Source organism: Onychostoma macrolepis, chromosome 12 (genome assembly GCF_012432095.1).
Source record: "Onychostoma macrolepis isolate SWU-2019 chromosome 12, ASM1243209v1, whole genome shotgun sequence".
In the NCBI taxonomy this organism is placed as follows: Eukaryota; Metazoa; Chordata; class Actinopteri; order Cypriniformes; family Cyprinidae; genus Onychostoma; species Onychostoma macrolepis.
The window spans coordinates 11,185,020-11,206,557 of NC_081166.1; the positions used below are offsets into that span (position 1 = coordinate 11,185,020).

Genomic DNA, 21,538 nt, shown 5'->3' on the forward strand with positions numbered 1-21,538 from the left:
AATATGCTTAATGGTGGAGATAAGTCTTTGCCATCGAGGTGTAGGCCTAGTTCGCTTATAGGCTTTTACTGCTGCAACTGCATTTAGGCTTCAAAATTCTAGTTGTGTTCTTTTGTCAACCTGATCTCACAGAATTCCGTGTAATGTTCACGGACTTAATTAACCCCGAATCTGTGGTGGCGTCACGGAATCGCCGAAAATTCCGTGATGGGCTCACAGAAGGCATCAGCCGTGGTCCATGCACGGATTCACTGGTTCAACACCAGCGCTGCATCGGACCACGTAAAAAGAGTGACTCCGATGCAGTTATACTTTCACTGTAGTACCTGACCCCATCCCTACCCTAAACCTACCCAGTTCTGAACAATAATGATGACGATAAATTCCCCAGTATCGTGTCGGCATATTGATGCTAAGGGTTTCCTATTTAAAGTGTTGAACCAGTGGATCCGTGCGTGGAGCACGGCTGATGCCTGTCACTGACTTACATTGGTATCACTTCTGTGAGCGCATCACGGAATTTTCGGCGATTCCGTGATGCCACCACAGATTCGGAGGTTAATTAAGTCCGTGGTCATTGCACGGAATTCTGTGAGATCATGTTGTCTTTTGTAAAGATTATCATGATGAGACTGTCTTCGGTTGCAGATGATCTCTACAAGTTAGATGCTATATATGCCTCTTCCCCCTCCCCTTCCCTTTATACTAAACGTGTACAGTTGCAGGCAGAATATGATCTTCTGATGACAAATATAACAGCAAGGAAACTTAGACAATGCAGGCATTGCACGTTCTTTTGAACACGGTGACAAAGCGGGCAAGCTTTTGGCTCACCAAGCTCGCATGGGCAGTGCCTCTAGGTGGATTTCAAAAGTCAAATCGACAACAGGTGAACTGATATCAGATCAGACAGGGATTAATTCTATGTTTTTAGATTACTATGCCACATTATATATGTCTGAGAGCTCTTCAAATTTTGCAACAAACTTAGATTTTTTTAATTCATTAACTTTTCCAAAAATCAATGAAACCCTTGCCAACGAGGCGGTCCAATCACTGAGCTAGAGATACAAGAAGCAATTAAATCTATGCAATCTGGTAAGTCCCCTGGCCCAGACGGCTTTACAGCCGAGCTCTAGAAGTTGTTTTCCTCCTCACTAACCCCTGTCTTGGCCAGGTTGTACAATGATTCTTTTAAGTAAGGCCGCCTCCCTCCGACTTTGTGAGGCTTCAATTTCCCTGCTTCTTAAGAAAGATAAAGACCCCACCTCTTGTGGTAGCTACACTCCTTAATGTTGATTTTACAATTTTCGCCAAAGTCTTATCTTGTCATCTTCAGTTGGTACTACCATCTTTAATTTGTCTAGATCAGACGGGTTTTACATCCATTCTTTCATTCATTCTTTAATACTAGGAGGCTTCTTAATAATAATAATAATTTTATTGTACATTTCTAACCCCGTCTCCTCCTTGCCTGTGATTCTGGACATTCTAGATAAATTTGGTCATCTCTCTGGTTACAAGATAAATCTGCAAAAAAGTGAACTATTTTTTGTCAACCCTGAGGCTAGTAAGATCTCGTATTCTCTTTTTCCCTTTAGAACAGCTTCAGGTGGATTTAAATACTTGGGTGTTTTTTTCACCAATTCGTTTAATAACTTATTTGTCAAAAACTTTCAACTGCTTGTTGATAAAACCAAGTTAGACATGTCTAGATGGTCTTCGCTTCCTTTGTTCCTTGTGGGCCGCATCAATCTAGTGAAAATGGTTATCTTACCCAAATTCCTTTATCTTTTTCAACATATTCCAATTTGCATTAACAAGTCTTTTTTTTTTTTTTACTAATTTTGATAGTATTTTGCGTTCATTCATTTGGGCAAACAAGCCTGCACGCCTTAAGAAATCAGTTCTCAGCTCCCTAAGTCTAAGGAGGACTTGCACTTCCCAACTTCCAACAATATTACTGGGCTTGTAATATTAATAAGATTCTCTATTGGAACAGTTCTGCCCCAGCTGATGACTGCCCCCCCTGGGTTCATTCAGAGATTGCATCAACAAAAGGCACTTTGTATTCTGCTTTCTGTTTTCAACTTCCTTTAGCTATCAGTAGAATTTCATCTAATTTAGTTGTCACTAGCACTATCAAAATTTGGGTCCAATTCAGGAAACACTTTGGTTCACATAGAGCTTCAATCCACACACCCATCTTAAGAGGTTCACTCCTCTTCCATATGTGCCAGATATGGCCTATTGTAGTGTAAAGTGCTCTACAGAGCTCATTTAACATGCTTAATTAGCAAAAAATTCCAGATAGGAGTGATGCGTGTCATCACTGCAAACAATCTCATGCCAATCATCTCCATATGTTCTGGAGTTGCCCTCGGCTGACAGACTTTTGGTCCAATGTATTTGATACACTTAATAATGCTCTTAACATAGACTTAGACCCTAACCCCTTGACAGTTATTTTCGGCATTTCCCTCAAGACCTGATTTGACTGTCTCATCCCGCCAGGTCATTGCCTTTACTACTGTTTTAGCTAGATGAGCTATTCTCCTCAAATGGAAACATGTCATCCCCCCATCGCATGATATGTGGATCTGAGAAATCTTTTACTGTATAAAACTTGAGAAGTTAAGATTCTCGCTTTCAGGATCTCTCAAATCTTTCCATAAGACCTGGAAACCTTTTTTAGATCACATTAAAGGCTTAATCTGTTCTTCTGATGCCAGCGCTAAGTAAGGAATAATTGACGACGGGCCGTTGGACCGGAGGTGTAACGGCCACTCCGCTTCGCGTCGTGACCGCATCACCACCTCGGGTGTGCATTATTTTTCTAATAATTCAACGGACCGAAGTCAATTATTCCGCTTATACTAGGTTGCCACACCTCAAAACATGGATCAGATGATATATTTCAAGGCATTCGTCCAGTATTTCTACTTAAATCGCTATTGTGAGTAGGTTTTCATTGCAGCGGCCTTTAGAAGTACCGGTTGCTATAGAAACAGTCAGCGCTCTGTGACGTGCGCTGAGGACTGCGCATGCGCACTGCTTGATCTAGCCTGAAAAATACGCTTTTTATAACGCTATTTGAGCAAAAGAAACAACATTTATGATACAGTTGTTGACAGATTTTTTTGGTGATTTCAAATATGAGATTTAATCGTAAGCTTAGTGAACATTTTTGGAGAATTTGATGTTTCCCCATTCAAAGAGATAGGAGCTGTATTTGCATGCCCGAGAGGTGTTTCAAAGATGGCCGCCGAGTGACATGACTTGTCTTAAAGAGACTTTGGTGTTAACTAACTGTTATGTATGTGCGGTCTGTGAGGGAGAGAGAGCGGGAGAGATAGAGTATGTGGTTTAAAGCGTAATTTTGGACATGATCTGTTGTTTTTATCCTTTTGATTACTATATTTATTTGTTTGGCCAGTGTCGTTGTGGGTTTTGGTTATTTTGCTGTTGTAAGACCTTTGAAATAACAGAAATCATTTGGCGAAGTGATATGGTCATGTAAGAGCTGCCTGGAACTACGTTCGCCGTGCGTATCCCTGAAAATAATTGCACACCTTAACAGTTAGTTAACACACACACTAACATACATCGCGCCTCTGACGATTTTATCAGTAAACAAATTAAAAACTACATGACTTCTCACAAGCGAGGTAACAACAACGGCGCTGTTCGTGAACAAAAGGAACTAAGTTTCACTATAACTAGAGACATTGCTGACGAACACTACTGAGAGACGCACAGAGGTAATCTCTCTCTCATAACTTACTTATTAACTGTATTTGTCTGCTATCAACGGCTCAAGCCTCCGTTACTAGGTTTAAAATGACGTTTTGGAATTAGCAACGGAGGCGCTGGATGAGATGCGGAATAAATAATCCTGCTCACAATAGCGATTTAAGTAGAAATACCAGACGAATCGAAGTTTGGGTTTCTCAAAATTCCCACAGAAGTAAAACATGCTTGTGGTCAAATATACAGTAAATACAGATAATCAATTTGCTTGGATTTCTTTGATTTCTGTCAGGAGAACTGTTACTTCTGAGGAGCAGGATAGCATGTGCGTGACTCTTTTGTTCCACTTTGTTTTCTTGTGGCTAGTTTCGAGGCCTTTTTATTTGAACTTTTGAAATAATCAGCCGACACAAAACCTTTATGAAACTGAATGTCTCAAATCCTGCTGACCCTGCAGAAGACATGAATACTCCCTCTGAATTGTCACCCTCATGGCATTATTTCCTTTCTGATGTTGGGTAATTTTTTTTCTGCTTGATTGCAAATTACACAGACAGAGCTCATCTGGTCACAAAGCTGATGCTTGTCTTTCTGTATTCAAGGCCCCTTAAAAGAACGTGGGGCACATGGCACTGAAGACTATGCAGAAACCAGACATTATGCCTAATTGCCTTTGGTAATAACAAAGGGACTCCTATCTTCAGCTCCCCTCAGCTGTCCTATGAGTCACATCCCTGTCCCATCTCAGTGTCCCTCTGCCCACTTCCGTCTTCACTTTGCTTTCAAGCTATGAAATGGCCCATGACTAATCATCATGTTCAGCATGTTGAGTGCATGCTGGGCATAGGTTTACCCTTTCACCTTTCCACCCTCACATATGAAATATTTGACAAGTGGACCAGAGTAACCTTGGACTTTAGACTATAATCCTCATTTTAGAGGTCAGAGTTCAGAGATCACAAGTGACAATCACATACGTCTTAGGAAATGACATGAAATCCATTACAAACAAGTTAGATATGGCCACACTTGGGGTTCTTGACTGACCCCTTCTCCCCTATTCATATGCCCCTATCTATCTATCTATCTATCTATCTATCTATCTATCTATCTATCTATCTATCTATCTATCTATCTGTCTGTCTGTCTGTCTGTCTGTCTGTCTGTCTGTCGACAATGTACATTAATCAACATTCAATTAAACTTGCACATTATTTTATAAATAAATAAACTATTTGTTTTATCTAAATAAAACGCTGAAAATTAAATGCTAAAATTGAATTATTATGTGCAATATTAAAAATAGACATTGATTTTGAAATTTGATAAAGATTACATTTAACAGTTTTACTAAATTAGTAATGTTTTATAGATTAACTAAGTGAGCATGAGGTGACAGCCAATGTTACCTAAATCTGAAAATGAGCAAGCAAAATTAAACATTCAAATAACGGGCCAATACCAATAAATACATTTTAAAAAATCATTCTACACTATATTATATTGATTTGTGTATCCGAATTAAATATAGTGTTAATAACATTACTCAGCACATCTGGTTAAGTTTGATTTCAAACTTTCTAGTTATTCTAGTAGTTTCTAGTAATGTGAAAATCTTTAGGAAGTCTCACATCTTCTTGGCATTATCAATGAATCAAATCACTAACCCACTATTACCTGTGCCCTTCTGTATCTTTGAAGGAAATCAATAACAAAACAGCCCCTGAAACCCTGACATTTACCAAAAATAAGATAAAAAAAGTACAGTCGTAAGTGTCATTTTTGTGGAATGGTAAAAGAATTTTGAAATTATGTTCTCCAAAAAAAAAAAAAAAAAAAGAGCAACGTCGCCAGGCCCCAAGGTCAAGGGTGAGGTAATTAGATACGAGTTCCTCTCTGAGAGCAGACAGTACACACTGATTACATTGTTCTGTATCTTCTGTGCCTCTCTTTTATTTGAGGAACACAATTATTTTAGTCTTTCACTGAGGTTTGCGTGTGGCTGTGCTTGTTGTGCACAAAGGACGTATTCCAAGGTATTTTTTAATCAGTCTGGCTTTCTTATTCCAGATTTATCTGAAACAGACCAGACACCCAGCTCATAAAATTGTTCATTTATTTGATACCGTGTCATTTGCTTTTCATTCCTGCTTCACAGCTCATATTGTGCTTGATGCAAATCTGCGATCCTCCGCAATTACAATGGCACACTGTGATCCCTTTCTTTCGAACAGACTCCACAGACACTAACTCTCCGCTTGAGAGATTATTAAATCTCGCCTCTCAGCGTTCCTTATTTCCTACCGTGCAAATTTCTCATAAATTCCCTTTTTTTTCCAGTGTGACACAGCTAATAAATCCTCTACCGATCTTTTGGACACATGTTCAATCATCATGTCTGAAACGGTGGCTAGTGTCAAGAAACACCACGTCCTAGTACAGCATGTTGAGTGAGTTCTAGGTGAACTGGGTTGCGTCCTTGTGTGTTATTGTCCTGGGGTGAGTGGACTGATGTGATCCGACTGACAATCATGTCCCCATTATCGCTTAATCCTGCCTGCTAGGAGTGAAAGTTAATCCAGCATGATAAAATGGCCAAGAACAGTCAAACTGAGGTAACAGTTGAAGCTAAAGCATGTATGATGACAGCCAGGTAACTGGTGATTCCAACACAGCACTGGCTTCTCCATCTCCACTGTTAGTTAATGCTTTAGGTCTCATTGAAATGGAAATGAATTTTTTTTTTACAGTATTTTTTAATCTAATTATGATTTTTACTATTGTTGATCGTCAGTTTGTGTTTATTCATAATACGCAAATTTAAATTTAATTAAAATCGTAATGCATATGACTGCGGTTGATCAATTAATGTCTTGTGAAGTGACAAGCTACTGTATGTGTTTGTAAGAAACATTTATTAAATTTTTTATTCTGGCTATAATATGAGTCCATAATTCATAATTCTTTCTCCAGTGAAAAAGACCATCTCCTGTTGTCATCTCACATCCAACAATGTGTTTCATTGTTGTAACTTGTAAACAGTGCTTGATCTGTGCATATTTCTCTCCTGATTCAGACTAATGACTTTTTCACTGGAGAAAGCAATATTATAGATAAAGGACTCAAAAAGTTGAGCAAACTTAAAAGTTTAAGGCAACCAGCTTCAGCAGATTTTTGAGTTTACTCAACTTATTTTTGTAGGAGATCGTTGAGTTCTCTCAACTTTAGATTTTTTACAGCACTGTAAAAAAAATAAATAAATAAAAAGTTGAGCAAACTTGAAAGGTTTAAGGAAACCAGCTTCAGCAGATTCTTGAGTTTTCAACTTGTTGTTTTGAACTCAAAAATCTCCTAAAAATTAAATTGAGAAAACTCAAAAATCTGGTTGCCTTAAATTTTTATGTTTTTTTTACAGTGTAGTTGAAATTGTCTAAATGATGGATTTGTTTATTAGAAACAGCTTTTCACTTAATAAGATGCCAATTCATGGACAAGTGGTTGTGTGGATTACTGTGATGTTTTTGCCAGCTATTTGGACTCTCATTTTGACGGTACGCATTCACAGTGGATCCATTGGTGAGCAAGTGATGCAATGCTACAATTCTCCAAATCTGTTCTGATGAAAAAACAAACTCATCTCTTGGATGGCCTGAGGGTGAGTAAATGTTCAGCAAATTTTCATTTTTGGGTGAACTATTTCTTTAACGATAGATAAGGTTAATAAAAGCATTGTTCATGGTTAGTTCATGATAGTTAATGTATTAACTAATGTTGACATATATAAACTAGAAAACTGTAAGCTGTTACCGCTAACCCCGTTTTGCAGCTCCTTTTGTCACAAAATTATTTGAGTTTACAATTTTTTTTTAGGTCTGCTAAGCTGGTTAGTGACTTTTGAGTCATCAGTCAAACTGACAGGACCTCACTAAACCACAAGAGCTTTTTATGCCTTCCTGTTCATGTGTCAAGTTTAATGTTGTAAACTATAAAGCGTATAACTATTTTTGCCCGTGAAGGACATACTGGCATAGTGAATCGAATGGGGCTAATCCATAGGAGATGTAGACATTCAGTTTATCTCCTATTTTAGTAATGAGAATCCAAGAGCGCTTCAATTATAGTCTTTACACATTTACTGACACTGGCAGCATGTCTGGTTTAGCGCTAAATGGCACAGTTTGCCAGAGAACTGTCTGATGTGTACTTCAATGGTGAATACTTTTGAGCTCAGGGGTTTTAACACTTTCTGATGCCAGAAACCTCCAAATATAATGATCCACTTTATTCCTCTTTCTAAAAGTATTACAAATATTAGTGTAAATATTTACTTTGACACTGTAACTGTTTGTATCATATATATATATATATATATATATATATACTGCCATTCAGTTTTGGGTGAGTCTCCTGTACTCACAAAGGCTGCATTTATTTATCAAAAATATCCAAAACCTCTGGTTTGAAAACCCCTGTTATACTTCACACATATTTTCTTGTGTATCTGAAGTAAAACAAATGAAATGAAAAAATAAGACAAGTTAAAAGGCCTTCTTTAGTTTGTTTAATGTAAGTTTCTCTTTGCTCTTGTGTGTCTTACAGCCCTGTTCTATATACGTACATATTTATATTTCTTTTTACAGCTAACCAGTACAACAACAATGCAGAAATGATACTTGGAGAGCACTTCTTTCAGATGAGCATAAGAAACCGTTCTCACTGGATGTACATAAAGCACATTTGACATATACTGGACTGTGGTATCAACCCTCGTAGTTACTTATGAATTTCATCACTAAAACTTAGGTAAATATTCACATAACAGAGGTGATACAATAGCCGAAAAGGTTTCCTAGATTAGAAATAAACTTTGAGAAGCATATTATGGTAATTGTAAATAAAGATGGTATTTACAAGTAAATATCCAGGATGAATGGCATGTCCCAAAAGTTCCCAAAATAAGCAAATCGGTGCTAAGCACTCATTCTCATGGTGTATTTCACCGGAGAGGATAAGAGCTAAAATAGATGTGACATTCACAAATTTAAAGGAGTCTAGAAACTCAAAAAAAAACCTGCCTGTGTTTTGATGTGATAAAGTGTCGTGTCTATCCTGATGTTCGTTTCCCATAACATATCATCTAAGCTGGAGCACTGCAAAAAGTCACTACCACTTTGAGGGAGAATAGAGTCTGTTGGTCCGAATAAGAGACAGGAGCAGCAGGTTTTGCTGATAAGCCTTCAAAAAATTCTGTGCACTGATTGACACTGTTTGAGTACAAGTTGGAGTTTACAGGCTTTCCAGTGGCATATAAATGGTCATCTCCAGCACCCTAGTATGCAGAAGCTGCGTCAATATTTCACTGTCAGAAGTGGTTCTTGCATCTCCATGCATCTCTGTTTTCTCGACCAGATCTCGCTGTGATGGTAGAAAAAATTGCAGCATAATGCGCCACATATAAGAGTTCGGGCGACACCTGTTTGCAGAAAGTTTTCGCAACAAAAGTAATCCTAGATGACCTTCCACTGACATTCAGATATGTCCATATTTGTCCTTTATCTCCGATAAGTGAGAAAGAAAAGCAGGTGGACCAAGAATAGTTTCATCACACTGAAACACCACAGCGCGCACAGAACCACTTGCGGAAAAACTCAAAATACAACATTTTTGTATGGTACAGAGGCAGCGGTAGCAGTCCAGCAGCAGGTCTGATCGGTGAGCGGCTATAATGTCTGTGGGTCTGTTAGAAGAACTGAGACCAGAGACAGCAGCAGGGCAGTCCAGTCCAGCATGCAGACGGCAGTGGTTGAGCTCCGAGCAATTGCATTAAAGCTACTGGGGTCATTCAGCTGCGGATCCTGTGGAAAAAGGTCATGTTTTCATATTGTTAGTCATTCTGACATTTTCTGATTCTTTTGTTCTTATAGTTGTGCAGGCCTAAACATTTTAGAAGCCTTAAAATGTCACAGTTTAGGCAATATGTGCATTTTTTTAAATAAAAAAAGTTTGTTAGTTTTTCTTGTAATTATGTCTTCATATCTTACAAATGCAACTTTACAGCTCACAATCTGCAAGTTTGTTTGTTAATTCTGATTTTATATCTCACACTTGGGACTTTCATAATTCTCTCTTCTGTGACAGGTCACAGCTGTAAGATAGTCGCAATTACAAAAAATACAGTCACAATTACAAGAATAAAAAAATAAAACAGGTAATTACGAGGAAGTTGGGACTTATTTCTCACAATTGCCACTATATCACAGTTGTGGCCTGATGTCACATACGATCGCAGTTGTAAGACAGTCACAATTACAAGATCAAAATTGTCTCATAATTATGACTTCATTTTTCTTATCGTGACTGTGTTTCTCTTACAACTGTGACCTCATGACACATAAAATATGAGAAATTAAGTCCTAATTGTGAAATACTTCAACTTATAATTACCCATTTTATTTATTATTCTGAGGTGGGGCTTTCATATCTTAGTGTACCTTTATGGAATGGAATCAAAAGGGCTGTTCAAACAAGATGTGTTTTGCCTTTAAATGAGCTTAATATGCCCTAAAAACATACAGATTTCTGTAAAAAAAAATCTGTTTCCACCTACTTTACTTTAAAACATGTTAAAACAAGTTCAGATGCTGCCTTAAATTTTTAAGCATAATCAAATTAGCTGTACAGGTAATTTCAGCTTAAATTATATTAAACTTACTTGTAAAAACATGTGTTGAATGTAGTATAATTTAAGTCGAAATTGGTTAAAGTAATGAAAAAGTACGGGTCTTACCACACAAAGAACATCCAGAGTAACATTACTTTTCAGTTTCTGAGCCTATAAAGAAAGAAAGAAAGAGGCCAGCTGAAATACGGGCTGAAAAGTCAATTACTTGCAAGAAGCTCTTCAAGGTTTTGTGTTATAAACCATTTCTCACACTGAAGCATTTCCATCCAGCAACCCTTTAAACTGAGTGTGATCTAAGTCAAGCACAGCTCCAATAAAGCACTGTAATTCACCACGGCAAATAGAGGTCATATAGTATTGGCCTCAAAGAGAGGTCTTCTGAGTGAGATGTAATGTTATGATAATGAGCCACACACAAACACCACACGTACACAGCGCTGTGGCCAGGAGCTCTCTCTGAGGTCCTGCAATCAATGTGCTGCGTGTGTTACACTGTGTGCACGAGGCCAGTGTGTCTGCATTAATATATGACACACCGATACATTTTAATACCCAGTTACATGAGATTCTGCTCTGTTATCCCGTTTCCCACAAGCACACACACACACACACACACACACACAAAAGTTGGTTTGTTGGAACGATAAAGTGATTCCTCAGAGAATCTGGAATATAATAAAGGTGCCGCACAATGGAGAGAGAATGGAGCTAATTTTTGCGAAAAGCATTGTGGGATAGAATGATTAATAACCTTCCTGGAAGTCTATCTGACGAAAGAAACTCTGTCTACTAATAAATCATAATATCGTTATTACTCCAATATGATGAATTGTTGTGCTATATCTGCAGGAGTATATCCTGGTATTCTGTATTTGAACTGTATTATGAGCTGCAGATGTAGAGAAAAAAAATAATTCTAAGTTAAATACAAATTAAGCTTTAATCAACTGCATCTGTAGCATGATGACAATTATAGAAAAAAATAACTGAATAAAGTGCTTTGGAGGAATTATATTTTTTAACATAAACATTTACATTGACTCATTTTACATTTACATGAACTCTTCAGTTTGATAAGATGAAAAGTTGTCTCAGTCTTCCTTCTTAGGGGAAAAAATGAGGTGGATCTTTATAAGGCCGTAAAATCATGCTTAACTAAAATTAAACGTTACCAACTTCAAGCACTCAAGTCTCAATTGTGTGAGCCATTTATTAGGCCAAAAACATAAAAGCCCAGATGAATGCAGTTTTTCTGCCTATGCACACTGGCTTTTTAATATTTTTGCTCTAATAAACGCTTCACACATCTGGAGACTTGAGTGCATTTTGTGTGTGTGTGTGTTTTTCTCCCCTATAATTTCAGTATTCTTTTATGATTATTTTTGACAGAGTCTTTTTGTGTTTTTTCTCTCAAAATTCTTTTCTTATAATTTTGATTGGTATTATTTTCTTTTTAGAGATTTTTGCTTTTTTATGCCAAGGTAGCAATTTTCTATTGAAAAACAAAAAATTCGTATTTAATGAAAATAAAATATATTTTTAATTCAGTGAAAGAAAATAGCAGAAATACCTAAGATTTATGGTGCTTTTAAGAGTGAAGGTTATAATTTAATCGTGCTAAGTGCATGATTTTCCTTTTTTTTTTTTTTTTTTACAACAATGGACAAGTCACACATTATGCTTTAATCGACAGCTTATGCTCCACAGAGTATATTTAACCTGGAATATTCCTATAGATCTATATCTGTGTGTATGCCAGTCGTTTTAGAGACCGCGTGTGTGCCAGTTTTGAAGTTAGACTTGCAGATGATTGGTGAAGATATGTTTCCCTTAGAGAGATTGTAATGGGTAGGTATATCCTGCTTAAGGGTGTTCCTCATTTTAATGTGCCAGCCAATTAGCTCTGACATGACAGCTCTGGCAGTTTGATGTATCTCATTTCTACCCAGAGGCCCTATGTGTGTGTTATCGCTGCAACAGCCAACACCCATCAATCAAAAGCAAACCCTCATCTCACTCTGAGGCTCGGAAAATGAAAGTCATAGTTTGCCAAGCAAAGCCTGAAAGCATCCAAACAAGCTGCCGGCTGTTTGTAAAGTTGATGTAGGCTGTGCGTCTTTAACCATCTGTGTGGGCCAACAGCAACATGTGTGTCTGACTGACAGCTGTCGTTCACCATCAGAGATAGTCAATATGGTGGTTTAAAAGGCGATTCGAAAAAACAGATTGGGCGTCTAGGTGACATTTTACACTGCCTTTTTCACTGCACTTTCCTAATCAACAGATTAGGAGTAAACAAGTTAGATAAACAGATGACTTTCAGAAATTAGGACGTAAATTTCAGGTCATTTCTGTAAATATAACATGCTGCTCGCTTTCAGTACCTGCAGACTTCCACAGAAGCTGTAGAGATGGTCCGCGTTACTGTCCAGGTCATTGGTGAGTGCTGGGTCATCAAGTGCATTGGATGTCCTGTCCCGTCCTCTCTGTGGAGTGTGAGGGTCAGGTGGAGTGGACACGATGGGCGGCTGGGGTTGCCACACACCAACATCTGTGCCGTTACCAAACGCCTGGATGGCATTGCCTGCGTAATGCAGAAATAAAGAGAAAAATGTTACAAATGGTGGGGCAAAATTCAGTATATAAGAATTGGCTGTTTTAAATAAAAAAGAAAAAGTTGGAATTTGAATTGAATAAGCCACACCCCCAGGGTGTTGAATTGCAATTTAAATTGTGTACTGATATATAAAAACTTTTATACTTTTTTTCCCCCTCAAAACTACACCCATTATTTTCAAAACAATTAACACAGTTCAGATCAGTTACCACAAAATATTCCGATCAAAATTAGTTTTTTGAAATTACAATTTTGTACTCTGTTTGCCACCTCAATTCAAATTCTGGAACACTGTTATTTTAGTATAATTTTGTACTATAATAGTATTTATTAATATTTTAAAATGGTGTTTATATTTGGATCAGTTTCAGTTTTAATGTTATTTTATTTTTAGTAATTGTGCTTTTGTACATTTTAGTCATTTTAGTTTCAAGTCTAAGTTCTTAATCTTATTTTATTCCAGCTTTATTTCAGTTAACGAAAAATTTTAGCTTTAACTCAATTTCCAAAATGCATTCTCAATTGACACTGACATGTCGCTATCACATTTTTGGTCTTTTGTTATCTACACCTGTTTGGATATTAAGAGCTTCTCTCTTCATCTCTTAATACTAAAGTAGAACTCTGATAAAGAGGCACTTAGCCTCTGTGTGTAAGTGCAGTAAGACCTTCACTTACTAAGTTTCTGGGACCTTTCCGGTGATGAAACGGAGGAGGCCATTATGACTCAACTGCTTTTTTTAAATGACTTTATTCTGAAGAGCACTTTTGACTTCTGAGTCTGTTATTTACCTCTTGCCACAGAAAGCTAAAGGGCAAGTGGGAGATTATTGATGGGTACTCAGGTAAAGAATAAGCTGCACGTGTATTAAGTACCGTCTATTGACAGAGACAAGGGTAGGCTGACCTTATTATTGAGTGAGCGTTGAATTTCCCTTAAGGCCAAGCAAGCTCATTCTGTTTCTTAAGGGTTAAAAACTCATAAAACCTCATTCTGCATTTTCAATTGCATTGCATTACTCTCATAAGAATGGATGTTTATTCCGGTAAAGCTTGAGTAAAAGCCAAAGCAGACTGTACTTAACATCTCAGCAGACTTTTAAGTGAAAGAGGGAGTATATTGACTGTTCATTCTTTAGGAGCAAATTCAAGGTCATTTTGACTGTACAATTGTAACATGATAGAGGATCTTTATATTGCACATCATACAGACAAGCTAACATTCTCCTCTCGCTTTCCCTCACATGTCTTTAGTTGCTGTGCGTATTGGTTCATTATTAAATAGCCATCAAATGAATGGCCAGATTCAAAAGCTAAAAAGGGAAGTAATCGACCATTGGTTTAATTAGTCAGATTTATTAGAAAAATAATTTAATTGAAAGTATTTAACCTAATATGATAATAGAGGCTTACGTTTTGGAGCTGATTTTTTAAAAATTAATTCAAAACAGAAAATTCTGTCATCACTTACTCTCATGTTGGTCTAAACCACTATGACTTTCTTTGTTCATCCCATGGACACTCAAGATGAATAAAAAGTATTGGTACTTCAGAACCAAGTCAAAAACCTGCACTAACTACTAATTGAGCATAAACAAAAGATTTATATCAACATAAGTGATGTGTGCATTAGTTCAGTGCAAATGCATCCTAATAGACCTGCTGCTGTCTTTAATGTCAGTAATAGGACCTCTGTGATATACAAATAATTTTGCTGATGCTGTCTCATGCTGTTTGAACTCCTTGACATCTTGTTGGACAGTCTTTTCTCTTTCCCTCCACCTGTCTCTCTATAGGTAAACAAAAGATGAGAACGTGTCAGATATGAGGTGTGGATGTGGTGTGACTTGTGTCGGTACTGCTTTATCATCCGGGCTGTCATCCTAAAGGCCATTGTCCCATGTAGACAAATCCTCCCTCTTATCTGCTCCCTGTCTATCTCCCTGCATCCAGTTCATCTAAATGGATGTTTTTGAATAACTCCCTGACAAAATAATGCACGCTTTCCCTACTCTTCCAGGCCCATGGACACCTGAGTAATGCTTTATTGCCTTTTTATGTCAATCCCCCCTCTCAGCGGCCCCATTTAAGAGGGATTTCTCTGTCTCTCGGCCGTCAGACTGCCCCGAACCGCACAGCAACACAAATCGCAGAGATCAGATTTACTGGTGCAGACTGTGAATGATCATGAAGATGCAATGGAGCAGAATTCAGCTTTAGAGTCAGTCTTGATGGGCAAATTCTGTCAGTCAGGGCAGAACGGCATGTGACCAATGATGATACAGCAGCAGCAGCAGCTGCGAATGAAGTCTACTCACGGAGACAACGGTTGTTGGTGAAGAACTCTGTGAACTTGTCACACTCTGCTTTTCCGTTTCCACTGTTGCTGCAGTCACACCAAGGTGACACGCTGATGCCAGGGGCACGGAGGTAGTTCGGAGTCATCACCGTGCCTGTGTCACACATAGCAAGGAGCAAAGTTCAAAGGTCATTTATGTTGGAAAACATTTATAAAATTTGAACAAGAAATTGGCTGTCTCAAAACTTAGCAAGCAGCAATTATAGACAGCACTAGGGATCATTAGGGTGTAAAACATTCCTGATCAAAAAAAGCATGTTGGATAGATAGTTTACTAGGTATGACAAACAGTGTGGAAAGGCAAAAGGCACTATTTTATCCTTAACATTAAATAACACAGATGAATAGTCCAAGTACATTCAAATGTGAAATATACAGTGGCCCCAAACATTTAGACACTTAAAAGTGTATGAAAGTCATGTCATTAGATACAATTTTTTAAAGGAATAATTCACCCAAAAATGAAAAATGATTACCCCATGATTTACTCACCCTCAAGCCATAGGTGTATATGACTTTCTTCTTTCAGAGGAATACAACTGGAGTTATATTTAAAAATGTTCTGGCTCTTTCAGTCTTTATAATGGCAGTGAATGGGTGTTGTGATTTTGAAGTCCGAATAAAGTTCATCCATCCATCATAAAAAGTAATCCACACAACTCTGGGGGGTTAATATAAAGGCCTTCTGAAGCGCAAAATATCCATATTTAAAACTTTATAAACCATAATCTGCTAATTGTCGTACGCGTGTTCACGAGAGATATTATATATCATTACAGCAAATGATGTAGGTGTAGCGTAAGCCGGATGGATGCACTTTATTGGACATTTTTTTAACGTAACTCTGATTGTATTCATCTGAAAGAAAGAAAGTCATATACATCTAGGATGGCTTTAGGGTGAGTTTTGGTGAACTATCCCTTTAAGCCAAGTGGCACCTCAACGTAATTTTAATGAATGTGTGAAGCCAGTTATAAATGTTACATGTAGTTCATTGTATTACCTATGGACATGATCCATCTGAAAACCAGAATGCATATACTATGTTTATTGGTTTTAGTTTTTGAATGCTATTGATTTATTTTTATTTTTATTTTTTTAATAATACACTACTATTTAAAAGGCTAGGGTACAATACTTAATACTTTCATTCAGTAAGGATGCATTAAATTGATCAAAAGTGAAACTCAAGGCATTTATAATCTTAGAAAAGATTTCTATGTCAAATAAATGCTGTTCAGTTTTTGAGGACATTTAACATGGAACAACCATGTTTTTCTGTACATTCACCACAGTAGTACCATTTTTGAAATTAGCTTTGATTCATGGCACTCTAAGGTACTATGGTAATGACATGCTACACATCCAAAAACCATAGCACATGAATTTCACTACCATGCTATAAATACTGCCAAAATAATTAATTGACGTGAGTTAACTCACCGATAAGACCTGAATATGCCAGCAGACAGTCGGCATAGTTTTCCTTCAGACACCCAGAAATCGAGCGCACCTCAGGTTGACAGTTGGTAAGGAAGTCAGCTAAACGAGATCTGAAAAAAATTAAGCAGGAATGAACAAGAATCCACATGCCACATCTCCTCATTAAACAGACTCAGCACACGAGTGACAGTCCGGCAGTCATCTCTTCTCAGACACCATCCACCCCACAGGATAAATAATGAACTCGCTGAAAAGTATAGTGAATATTCCAGCACTTTCCGCCTTACTTTGTGACACGTAACACAAGCTTTTATCGTACCTGCAGATATAGTTGGTCTTGCAGGAGGCTTGTAAGGAGAGACAGTTGGGTTTTTCTTTGTCCTCGTAGGAGCAGGCTGGCACGATGGTTTGACGTCTGCGCTCGGAGCAAGCCGTGTGATCCCCGGAGGGGCAGGAGCAGAAAAGCATACCGTAGCTGTGTTTCGGTGGCACCTTGTCGAAGAACTGCCGAAGGGCCTTGTGGCACTTGCGCTTGTTACACACCTCAGTGGTTGAGACTCTACTGGTGCAGGGACTGATGTAGAAGGACCGGTACTTCTTACACGTGTCATTCAGGTTGCAGGCCTTGGCGGCGTTCAGGCAGTTGTTGTCCTTCGTAAAGGCCGCCTCACCTATGCGGGCAGAGATTTAGAGGGAGAGTTACAAACACTGATGCAAGTGTTGTAAATGTCAAAGAACACTTGCTGAGAGTGGGGCAACTGTTGACCTTTTAGGACTCTCTGTGAACGTCCTCTGGCTGAGGTCGTCCCGTATGGCATTCACAGAACTAGAGGCCATATGTCAGCCAGTATGTGGTCTGTGTGAAACTAACTGTACTACTAATTGATATTCAGGAAAATGACAGAATTGTATTCCTAGGAGATTTAAAGATAAAGTGTGTAAAATACATTCTCCTGTCTCAGCTTGTTATGTAGCAACAACTACAAGTAAGTAGGCTGCTTACAATGAAAAATGGCAACGCTTTGTTTCTGTTGCACCTTATTACTTCTGTTTGTTTGAGCTTCCACACACAGCAACAGTGGCTCAACCAATGGTGTGAGTATAGGGCGGGGCTCTCTCTTTGACCAGCCAATGTACACACGCACACACACACACACACTACCATTCAAATTTCAGGGCTCAGTAAAATAACTGTTTTCTATTGGAATATATTTTAAAATGTAATTTACTCTTGTGATGGCAAAGCTGAATTTTTAGCCGCCATTACTCCAGTCTTCAGTGTCACACAATACATCAAAATCATTTTAATATTGTTCTCATAAACAGTTGTGCTGCTTAATATTTTTGCGGAAAAAGTTAAAAACTTTACTGTTGCTTTTGGAAAATTCAATGTATCCTTGATTAATTAAAAAATAAATAAATAAAAAATTGACCCCGCATTTCTGAACGGTAGTTTATATATGTCTACATAATTCGTTCACATAGTTCATTCCCATCTCCAGTCTAGTGTGTCTGAAAATAAAATCACATGAACGCTATTTTTTTCTCATTTATTGTTTCTCAATTTCTTCAACAGATCCCACACAAACTGCCTCAAGCATACCGAGACTCAATTTCCAGCCCTATTTCATGTATTTCCCACCAAGAACTGACATCCTGCAGAGTGTTGCAATTAGATAAAGCAACTAAACTCGGTTTAAAATAGGTTTTATTTATGGTGCGTTTTAATCTTTTGCCTGAAGAACTTCCCTCAGCTGCTTGTACACTTTTCCTTTTGTTTCCCTCCTCTCAATCTACACAGCATTTGCGTCTCTTGAATAAACAACCTCAGGTGAATGCTTCGCTTTCACTCGCATGGATAAGTTTACAACCCTGAAAACTCTGTTTGCCTTTCCTCTCTCTTTTGTAAGCAGTCTTTTTGCTTTAATACACATTCCTAAGAACACAAATGCTGTCAGACTATTTAGCAATGCAAAAAGAAAGAACATAATATACTCTGCCGATACAGGATGACATAAGGTTTATTTTTGGAATAATGATCATCTGAATGTGTATTATACTGTTAACTATATGACTATTTACCAAATGAATAAATAAATGGACATGAAATATTTAAGTTTAATTATTTTAATAGGCTACATGATATATATAGATAATAAACTAGTATAGCTTTGTAGAAGATTTGGTTGCCAGAGACAATGGTCAGTTATAATGTTTAGCAAAATATATATTTGTATAATATAAAATATATGATAAAAGACTGACCAATCAGAATCAAGTCTCCAGTGAACTGTGTAATAAGTGAAGATATTCTTCTTTACCTAATGATGACTCAGTCTTCTCTCAACTCCTCTGCTTCCCGCTTCAGTAACTCAACTTTTTTTTTTTCGATGCGCTGCAGCTCTCGCATGTACATGGAACGCTGCATTTCGCAATTATGTGTTTTGATGAGGAATTTGTGCTTATTGTGGGCTTTCGTGGGATGACTAGATGTGATTAAATTTGAAAGCAGCCTAGATCCTTGAGGTTAATCACCTATTACAAAAACCATTACTTACATTTGACAAGCATGTTGACATGAGGCTCAAGGTTATTGGATGGATGTTTAATTGTTGATTAGAAGTTGCAGTCACGTGGACAGGTTCTGCAACATGTCAGAGTCTATAAAACTAACCCATATCTTCTTGTGATACACTGATCCTAAGCCACATTTATAAGCATAATGCAATATTAATTTATTATGATACATCATTAAAATAACGCATGGCTACTTTAGAGCACAGGGCGTATATATTATTATTATCTGTATTATATTATATTACCTTTAAAGTAAATTGCCTTAGGTTTGATATTGCTGTTTAAAGGAATAATTCACCCAAAAATGAAAATTTGCTGAAAATGTACTCGGACCATCCAAGATGAGTTTGTTTCTTCATCAGAACAAATTTGGAGAAATTTAGCATTACATTACTTGTTCAACAATGGATCTTCTGCAGTGAATGGGTGCCGTCAGAATGAGACTTCAAACAGCTGATTAAAAACACAAGTTATCCAAAGGCACCAGTCCATTAATTACAATCTTGTAAACCAAAAGGTTAAATGTTTGCAAGAAACAAATCCATCAATAAGGCACTTCTGACCAAAATACAAGGCCATAATCCTTAATAACACTTCCTCTAGTAAAAAAGTCCATCCTCTGTTGTCCTCTCACATCAAAATGCACTGACATATTTATTTTAATTTTTAATTTTTTTTTGCTTGTAAACAGTGCATATTTCTATCCTGATTCAAACAAGACAAGATTTTTTCTTTCACCGAAGAAAGCAATATTATGAATAGAGGACTATTCTATTTATTAGTTGAAGTTAAAATGCCTTAATGATTGTTTCTTACAAACACGCATCTTTTTACTTCACAAGATGTTATCTGATGGACTGGAGTTGTGTTAATTACTTGTGTATTATTGTGATGTTTTTATCAGCTGCTTGGACTCTGACGGCACCCATTCACTGCAGAGATTCCCAGTTATAATTCAATGCTAAATTTCTGTTCTGATAAAGAAGCAAACTCACCTCCATCTTAGATGGTCTGGGGGTGAGTAAATTCTCAGTGCATTCTCATTTTAAGGCAAACTATTCCTTTAATAATTCAAAGACATCCCAAAAAAAGACAAAAAAAAAAAAGTCTGTAATGCCATCGTATTTTTTGTCAGTGCTGTGATTGTGTGTATAATGACCTCAGCTTACATTCCTCAGTGTCTATTGTGTGCCAGGGGCTACTTGGACTGAGAGCCTGGCCATGTGCACCTCAGAGAACTCCAGTGTGACGTGAAATAATGAGCAACAGTGTGTGTGTGTGTTGATGTGGCCTCATGCTCAGGCAGCAGAGCGCTCTGTTGTTTATTGCTCTTTGGGTGCAGGAATAATAAGTGAGCTCTTCAGTCGCTTCCTTAAGTGGCCTGAGAGATTGGGAGTGCTGCAGACACAGAAAGTGCTGATGGCAGAGACCTGGAGCTTTTCTGGCGGATGCTTAATAATCTCACAGCTTTCCTCCAACTGTTCCAATCCAATAAAAACACATGCCACTGCAGCAAATCAAATCATACGAGGACTCAACCTCCATAATTGATCTCCCGCTCTCTCTTCCTCCGTGTCTGCTGCTGTCTCTTTCTGCCCATCTCTCCCATCTTCACATTCTCGCTTTTCTTTTTCTACATTTTCTTTTTATTCCCCAAACTTTCCTTTTCATTCTTCCTTCCTTCTTCCTTTCTTTTTCATTTCTTTTGGCCTTCTTCTTTGTCTTTCTTTCTTTTCTACTTGTACTTTTTTCCCACCTTCTTTCCTTCCTGCATTTGTTCCTGTCTTTCTTTTGTTTTTCTCTGTTTCTAACTGTTCGCATTTTCCAAAATACCCAAATTTGCAATCAGGCTAGAGATTTTACATTTCTCATCAAAACTCATTCCAAGACTAGATTATCAGATGTATTCCTTTTATAGCGTTATATTCGTTGTATATAAAAACAGTTTCATTTATTTCTTTATTTTTTAGAAGATATATCTAAAACACTTAAGTTGATACTTCAATGAAACATGAACTGAGAGCTTCATTAAATCTCCTGAGCTGTGAAAGAGCAATAAAATTTATCTTTGAGTAGTTCCGTGTATTCAGTTCTTTTTTAGAAATTAAGC

General features: G+C 37.5%; 1 protein-coding gene and 1 long non-coding RNA gene across 2 annotated transcripts in view; one reads left to right on the forward strand and one right to left on the reverse strand.

The window, feature by feature from the left end:
- Window positions 1–8,296: 8,296 nt before the first annotated feature.
- gfra1b (gdnf family receptor alpha 1b) overlaps window positions 8,297–21,538 on the reverse strand; it is a 28,825-nt gene continuing 15,583 nt past the window's right edge. The window contains exons 4-9 of the mRNA XM_058794554.1: window positions 17,171–17,522; window positions 16,852–16,961; window positions 15,368–15,502; window positions 12,817–13,016; window positions 10,538–10,582; window positions 8,297–9,605 (exon numbers count right to left, since the gene is read on the reverse strand). Of these exons, the coding sequence (XP_058650537.1) occupies window positions 9,471–9,605; window positions 10,538–10,582; window positions 12,817–13,016; window positions 15,368–15,502; window positions 16,852–16,961; window positions 17,171–17,522 (977 nt within the window). The 3' untranslated portion in view covers window positions 8,297–9,470. The remainder of the gene's footprint in view (window positions 9,606–10,537; window positions 10,583–12,816; window positions 13,017–15,367; window positions 15,503–16,851; window positions 16,962–17,170; window positions 17,523–21,538) is intronic.
- LOC131551544 (uncharacterized) lies at window positions 8,431–18,847 on the forward strand. Its single transcript, XR_009273791.1, has 3 exons — window positions 8,431–8,553; window positions 9,428–9,617; window positions 18,428–18,847. It is a non-coding gene; the product is annotated as an uncharacterized LOC131551544 (long non-coding RNA).